At 56.6% G+C, this 7,213-nt stretch overlaps 5 protein-coding genes across 5 annotated transcripts in view; 2 read left to right on the top strand and 3 right to left on the bottom strand.

Moving 5' to 3' along the window:
- Positions 1-2,164, top strand: part of ACA1_114660 (DNAdirected RNA polymerase, beta subunit) — a gene marked incomplete at both ends in the record, with an annotated part of 5,898 nt that extends 3,734 nt beyond the window's left edge. Inside the window, 8 exons of the mRNA XM_004342147.1 lie at positions 177-297; positions 365-551; positions 636-850; positions 965-1,087; positions 1,198-1,285; positions 1,450-1,573; positions 1,733-1,877; positions 2,012-2,164. Of these exons, the coding sequence (XP_004342196.1) occupies positions 177-297; positions 365-551; positions 636-850; positions 965-1,087; positions 1,198-1,285; positions 1,450-1,573; positions 1,733-1,877; positions 2,012-2,164 (1,156 nt within the window). The remainder of the gene's footprint in view (positions 1-176; positions 298-364; positions 552-635; positions 851-964; positions 1,088-1,197; positions 1,286-1,449; positions 1,574-1,732; positions 1,878-2,011) is intronic.
- Positions 2,165-2,432: 268 nt separating this feature from the next.
- On the top strand, positions 2,433-2,856 carry ACA1_114650 (uncharacterized protein; the record flags this gene model as incomplete). The annotated part of the gene is made up of 3 exons (XM_004342146.1): positions 2,433-2,502; positions 2,599-2,681; positions 2,755-2,856. The coding sequence occupies 3 exons, from the start codon at positions 2,433-2,435 to the stop codon at positions 2,854-2,856; spliced, it is 255 nt and encodes an 84-aa protein (XP_004342195.1).
- A 113-nt stretch (positions 2,857-2,969) lies between these two features.
- Positions 2,970-3,302, bottom strand: ACA1_114640 (ACN9 family protein; the record flags this gene model as incomplete). Its single annotated transcript, XM_004342145.1, has 2 exons — positions 2,970-3,182; positions 3,267-3,302. 2 exons carry the CDS (start codon positions 3,300-3,302, stop codon positions 2,970-2,972), a joined length of 249 nt encoding a protein of 82 aa, XP_004342194.1.
- Positions 3,303-3,678: 376 nt separating this feature from the next.
- On the bottom strand, positions 3,679-5,819 carry ACA1_114630 (Serine/threonineprotein kinase; the record flags this gene model as incomplete). The annotated part of the gene is made up of 9 exons (XM_004342144.1): positions 3,679-3,707; positions 3,846-3,917; positions 4,013-4,178; positions 4,312-4,449; positions 4,560-4,680; positions 4,752-4,878; positions 5,036-5,234; positions 5,441-5,627; positions 5,758-5,819. 9 exons carry the CDS (start codon positions 5,817-5,819, stop codon positions 3,679-3,681), a joined length of 1,101 nt encoding a protein of 366 aa, XP_004342193.1.
- Positions 5,820-6,036: 217 nt separating this feature from the next.
- On the bottom strand, positions 6,037-6,687 carry ACA1_114620 (uncharacterized protein; the record flags this gene model as incomplete). Its single annotated transcript, XM_004342143.1, has 2 exons — positions 6,037-6,379; positions 6,662-6,687. 2 exons carry the CDS (start codon positions 6,685-6,687, stop codon positions 6,037-6,039), a joined length of 369 nt encoding a protein of 122 aa, XP_004342192.1.
- Between the last annotated feature and the right edge of the window lie 526 nt (positions 6,688-7,213).

The following is a 7,213-nucleotide window of genomic DNA, read 5'->3' as shown; positions in this document are numbered from 1 at the left end:
CTCTCCTTCCCTTTCTTCCGTGTGGCATCGTGTGTGTGTGTGTGTCGTGTGTGTGTGTGTCGTGTGTGTGTGTGTGTGTCGTGTGTGTCGTGTGTTGTGTGTGTGTTGCTAATGTGCGAGTGTGTGCGGTGCGAGCAGTTGGGAGCCGGGCAGAATGCGACGGTGGCGGTGATGAGTTATTCGGGTTACGATATCGAAGACGCCCTGGTACTCAACAGGGCGTCTGTCGACCGAGGCTTCGGACGCTGCATCGTGCTCAAGAAGACCACAGCCACCATCAAGAAGTATCCCAATCAGGTTCGTCGCACGACACGCAATACGACACGCGCAACACGACACTCACCGCTTGCGATCCGTCCACCAGACGTTCGATCGCATCGTCGGGCCGCCTCCAGAGAACGATAGGGGTCAGAAGCGATTCGACTGTCTCGACGTGGACGGCATTGCTTCGCCGGGCGAACGTGTCGAGCCCGGCAAGGTGTACATTAACAAACAGACGCCCATCAACACGACCGACACACTCGCCAACCCCGACAACATCCCCGAATCCGGTACGTGCGCACGACACGACACGACACGATGCGTCGTAACTGACACGCGCAGGCGCAATCGCACACGCACACGCACGCAAACAGCTTTCAGGGGCTCGCCGATGTCGTACAAGGGACCCACGCACGCCTACATCGACAAGGTGCTGCTCACGTCGAGCGCCGAGGACCACTGCCTGATCAAGGTGCTCTTCCGTAGCACGCGACGTCCCGAGCTCGGCGACAAGTTCAGTTCGCGCCACGGCCAGAAGGGCGTCACGGGCATCATCGTCCAGCAGCCCGACATGCCCTTCAACCACCAGGTAACACGCACGACACACACACACGACACGCCTACGACACACACACACACACACACACACGACAACACACGATGACAAAAGCACGCGCTGACGCGTGTGTGCGATTGCGCGCAGGGCATCTGTCCGGACATCATCATGAACCCCCACGGCTTCCCCTCGCGTATGACCGTGGGCAAGATGATCGAACTTCTCGCCGGCAAGGCCGGCGTGCTCGAGGGCTGCTATCACGAGGGAACCGTACGCCCCCTCCCCCCCGAGTTGTGTGTCGTGTGCGGTGGTGCGTGTGTGTGTGTGTGTGTCAGACATCACCAGTGTTGGTCTGACGCACAAGCCGTGCACCCGCGCAGGCGTTCGCGGGCCACAAGGTGGATTACCTCAGCAAGATCCTCATCAAGCACGGCTACAGCTACTCCGGCAAGGACCAGCTCACTTCCGGTACTCTCCCCCTTTTTTTTCATGCAGCCCCCCCGCCCGCCGTCTCCGCACATTACGACACAACAACGCACGACTGACGGAGGACTCAATGTCGTCCGTGTGTGTGCGCGTGTGTGTGTGCGTGTGCGTGTGCGTGCGTGCGTGCGCGTGTGTTGTGACGCCAGGCATCACGGGCGAGACGCTGTCGGCCTACATCTTCTTCGGCCCGGTGTACTACCAGAAGCTGAAGCACATGGTGATGGACAAGATGCACGCCCGTGCTCGCGGCCCTCGGGCTGTACTCACCCGGTTCGCTCCCATCTCCACGTCGCGTCGTTGGGCCCTCCATTTATTTGTCTGACCACCTGAATCCCTTTGTGCGTGTGCGCACGCGTGTTGCATGCTCGTGTGTGTCGCGTGTGTCGCGTGTGTCGTGTGTGTCGTGTGTGTGTCGTGTCGTGCGCACAGGCAACCCACGGAAGGAAGGGCCCGGGAGGGAGGACTCCGATTGGGCGAGATGGAACGAGATTGTCTGATTGGCTACGGCGCCTCCATGCTCCTCTTGGAGCGGCTCATGCTCTCCTCCGACGCCTTCCAAGTCAATGTCTGCAAGGTACCCGCACCCCCAGCCCTTTTCCTTGTGTGCCGTGTGCTGTGCTGTGCTGTGTGTGCGGTGGTGTGTGCCGTGTGTGCCGTGTTGCGTGCGTTGTGCAGTTTTGTATGACGGATCTTCCCTGTCCTGTGCAGACGTGCGGACTGCTGGGCTACGAGGGCTGGTGCCAGTACTGCAAGTCGACCAGCAACGTGTCCAACGTGAAGATCCCCTACGCCTGCAAGCTCCTCTTCCAGGAGCTCCAGTCCATGAACATCGTGCCCCGCCTCCGTCTCGCTCCCCTCTAAGTCCTCTCTCCTCTCTGCCTCATCCACTCATCGCAGCCACTGTGATGATGGTCTCCGGAGATCTGCGGTGACACAGCTGTGTGACCCGAAAAGAATTTCAATTAATGGCATTTGCTAAGTCCGCGGCATAGTGCGGGCAAATTGCGAACACTCACTTTACACTTTCGCCTTCGCGTTGGTCGGCCAACTCTCTCTCTCTCTTTGCCCGCACTTGCCCACACAAGACGCACAACGAGCGACCTCTACACGAGACACACACGCACACACCATGTCGAACAAGAACGAGGAGCTGTGCCCGCAAAACTTCCGCGATGCCAACGAGGTGCTCAACAACACCAGTACGTAGCGCCCCAGATGCCTTTCGCTTGCCAAAAACAACGAAGAGCGACGTCTAACGCTCCGCGATCCGCGATCTCTTCTTCGTTCTTTTGCAGCCGATCTGCTCCTGCTGATCATCGCCATCTTCCTGCCGCCTATCACCGTGCTGTTGAAGCGCGGCGTGGACATCCATCTCTTGGTACAGTATTTTAGTGATTTCCGTATCCTTGTCCTGCTTGTCGATGAACTGACCCGATCTATCAACTTCGAAGATCAACATTTTATTGTGGATTTTCCTGTTCTGGATCGGTGGCGTGCTGCACGCGTGGTACATCGTCTTCGTCACGGAGGGATCGCTGTTGGATAAGAAATGATGGATATATCGAACAAGAGTTGTACAGAAGATTTGTTGGTAATGCAACAAGATTGAACCACACATACTTGGGTTGCGGAAGCTTGAAACATTGATGAAGAAACGAGTAGGGGGTTAATCTTTCTCCTTATCTTCGAGAAGGGTAGTGCGTAGCCGATGGAGCTGCTGACGCTGTTCGTCGGACAGTGCGGCGACGGCGTCTTCATCAAGCGGAGCACCTTCCTTTTGTTCCACATCGCTGGATCGGAGCGTGGTCAGATACTCGCGCCATCGCGCCAAGAATGCCGCCACCACCTGTCCATCTTTCACATCCATGTGCAGCCGAAACTGCACCAAGATGGAAGTCGTTAGCGTGCACAAAGAGAGCAAGGAAGGTGTGCGTGAGTGGTGGGTGATGGGTGCGGGGCGCACCTCCTGCGAAACAAAGGCATCGCCAAGATCACGCATGTTCTGAGGCAGCCGCCTTCGATGCGTGCGAAGGATGGCACGGTACAACCCACGCACCCCTCTTCGATGACCTGGCGAACGCAACAACGATGCACTACTGTTCATTCTCTCGAATCACCTCCAATCAAATCAATCTGATGATTTTTAAAATCAAAAAAACTCGTTGATAAAAAAGAAAAAATAACAAAAACAAAGTCAGCCAAGATGAACGCGCTCGTCAGCCCTACGCAGTCTGGGGTGAGTTGAGAACTTCAACAGTTTTAATAACTTAAATCTTTGCATAAAACCTGTCGGCACGCCGATGCCGCCTACACACACGCTCAGGCGCGGGTCCTTGCCAAGCATGAATGCGCCTCCGCCTCCGTGGGCTCGTATATCACACCTTGAGATTCGTAAATTTGTACCCTGCGCACGCACACACACGCACACACAAATAAAATCGCATGGCCAGGACACGACACGACACGACACGACACACCACAGCGGAGTGAGTCACATAGTTTAACGCGTGTGTTGCACAAAGAAGCGCGGGGTACGACGCACCCTTGCCCGACTTGTCCACCTCAAAATCGGTCTCGACGAAGGTACCCGAGTTGCCCGTCTCATCCAGCCCCCCTGCACCAAGTTAGTGCCAATGACACACGCACCACCGCACACGCACCACCGCACACGCACCACCGCACACGCACACGCAAGTGTAAGGTGGTTACCTCGTATCTCAACAGTAGCCATCCCCCGCACGATCGTGTCTGAGTCCTCGAACGTGTCTGTTTGCTCCTCGGGCCCTCGGGCGGCCTTCTCGCGGCGGTACTTCTCCAGGAGGGGCAGCGTTTCGCCCACGAGTCGCGCCACGATGGCCTTGTTTTGCATACCGCGCTGAATAAATGGGTGCTGTATGCCACGACACACACCGCACACAACACCGCACGCACCGCACACAACAGAAAAGACGCGCGTAAGTGAACGCTGGGATGGAGCGTGAAAGGGGAGGAGGGCGGGGCCGACGAACGCTAAGGAGCTCCTTGGCGGTGGGCCGGTCTTTTGGGTCCTTCTGGAGGCACTTGGCGGTGAAGTCGAGGAACTGGGCCGACCACTCCTTCTCGTTCTTGAACGTCGGCGGCGGCTTTTGCGCGATTATGAAGATGACCTGCAGTGTATAAAAAATTTGTTATATATTATAAACATACGCATAAATATAAAAATAGAAATAAATATGTAAATGCTAACATAAATAGGAAAAAAATGTGAGAATCGTACTCGGGCGTAGTGGATGTCGTAGCGCGGAGGTTCGGTGTCGGCCATCTCGATGGCGGTGATGCCGAGCGACCAGATGTCGGCCCGCATGTCGTAGCCCTCGTCGGCCTTCGACGAAATGATCCTGCGGGCGCGGGGGGAGTGTCAGAGAGACGCGCCGGCGCGTGTCGTGTCGTGTCGTGTGTGTCGTGTAACCGCTGGGTGGCGGCGGCGGCGGCGGTGGCGGCGGCGGCGTACTCCGGTGCCATCCAGTAGGGCGAGCCGATGACCGTGTTCTTCTTGGCCATCGTGTTCTGCAGCTTCGCCGATACACCAAAGTCCGCTGTCGGGCGAATGAACCGCGTATGCGTGTGTGCGTGTGTGCGTGTGTGCGTATGTGCATGTGCATGTGCGTGTGTGCGGTGGTGCGTGTGAGTGTGGGGTGGTGCGTGAGATTGAAGTGACGCAAGCAAGGACAGCTTCTGGCTGGCTGGTCGTACCGAGCTTCACGGTGCCGCTCTCAGTGAGGAGGATGTTGCCCGACTTGATGTCGCGGTGCATGACGTGCTTGGAGTGCAGGTAGACCAGCGCGTGCACCACCTGCGCGCAGATGGCCGCGATCTGGTCCTCCGTGAGCTGTCGCTTGCGGATCTTGATCACGTCCTGGACCGAGCCCGCGTCACAGTACTCCATCGCAATCTGCACCGGCCGCGGCGGTCGCACACGCGCGCGGCATAGAACACGATAGAGGGAAAGGTGAGTGCACTACTCGGTGGGCTGGGGCTGGGCGCAACGCTTTGGCTGGCTCGCGTGCGAAGGCGGGTGGAGAAGGGTGTGCAGAAATGTGGCGAGCAATGATGATGAGGATGGGGGTGATGATGTAGGGAGTGGGGGGCGGGACGTACGAGGAGATTGTTGCCCTTGCGGTAGCAGCCACCGTAGCGTACGACGAGATCGGAGTCGCATAGACTCGAGAAGATGTCAATCTCGCGCCTGATGGCGGAATCGTCCTCGCCTTCTACTTCAATCACCTTCACGGCGTAGATTTTGTTGTCCTTTTTGCTTCGGCATTTGCACACCACCCCGAACGACCTGTGATGATTTTAAAATAAAATAGCAATGATAATTACATTATCTGGTAAAATGGCGCAAAATGGCGAAATGGTGCGCATATATGCACGAAAAAAGGAGAAAAATGAGCTTTGATTTGAATTGATCGTACCCTTCGCCCAGCTTCTCGAGCATCTCGAAGACCTCCTCGGGATCTTCCTTGTGTACCTCCATCCTCGCCAAAATCGTGTATCGCAATCGCTCTGTTGTGCGTCGCCAGCCAAAAAGTTTTCTCTGCAGCCACCTTAACTCTCAGGATATTCTGTTTTAATTGCATTTCCTCTCCTCCCAGTTCATCTGCAACAGATGGTGTGATCTGCTCAATCCACATTTGTCTTCTGCTGTTTGTTTGTTTTACCCACATCTCTATTCGTGTTCTCCAACACCCACTCTACAAATTCGAGAATTCGTCATCTTTCGATGCTGGACACAAGGATGTGTCGATCTCGGTGTAGTCCTCCACCGTGACGAAGATGGCAACGTACTTCGTGGGCGAACCCGAGTAGACACCCACCCCGACGGCCGTGTAGTCGCTGCCGAGCACATCGGCCGCTGTCGAGTTGTTCAGCCAGCTTTGCATCACCGCAGACGGCAGCCCCCCGCTGGCGTGGAGCTCTTCGACGTTGGTCACCACGGGGCACGGCATGTTGGTGCCATCGTAGAAGTTGTAATCGTAGCCGAAGGTCTCGATGAGCCTGCGTCGATTGCTTTGGAGGATTGAGGAATCGTTTGTACTCCCTGCACCGGAGAGGTAGCATGCATTGCCTCGCGCCAGCCTCGTAAGATTGGCAGGTGTTTGCGGCGGATCCAAGCCATCGGCCCGCACAAGGTTGATGCCAGCCACCAGCGATTGCGTGTAGGTCCTCTCGAGAGTCGTGACCGCCGGTAGCGTAGGGCACACCCCCAACGGGACGACCGGACCTTCGCATTCGAGCATTTAGCCACATGAGATGATCATTCCATCTAATGGAAAGAGAGAGATTTGCAAGGGGGGGGGCGCACATGAAGATGCGAACAGATTGCCCGAGTCGCAGTAGCCCATCGCCCAGAGATTGTTTGCGCCGCAGCATGTGGTCCCCCATCCGCTCCACACGGAGTCAGCGCACAGGCTCCACTCGCCCAGTGCTTGGGCGGGGTGGGGCATGCAGCACGCAGCAGCACGAGGCAAGCCAAGACCATGCTCAGCCCCAGGTCTTCCCGTCTCCCTCCTCCGTCATCGTGTGTTCCATGTCGCAGTCCGCACCGCGACAGCATCCTCGCACCGTGAGCAGCGGACCAGAGGGTGTCGGGTTGGATGCGACTCGACCTACCTCAACCAAGAGGTGGGCTTTCACACAGACGCAAATTTGGTATCCTTATAAACGCAAAAATGCAAAGCAGGCGGAAATGATCGGAATTTGCCCGGGCATGCTTTTTTTGTAATTATTCTCGACGAGCGAAAAAGAGACGAGAGGCAGGATTGTGGCGATTTGTGTCTTTGTACTCAAGCGCATGGGGGGGCAGCAATTGCCTCCCACCCAGGCAGATGTCGTGACATGCGCAGCAATGCCAGTTCCACGTACGCCTTG

The sequence above is a fragment of the Acanthamoeba castellanii genome (assembly GCF_000313135.1).
Source record: "Acanthamoeba castellanii str. Neff unplaced genomic scaffold scf7180000084669, whole genome shotgun sequence".
Lineage (NCBI taxonomy): Eukaryota > Discosea > Longamoebia > Acanthamoebidae > Acanthamoeba > Acanthamoeba castellanii.
This window is presented reverse-complemented; position numbering and strand designations above follow the sequence as displayed.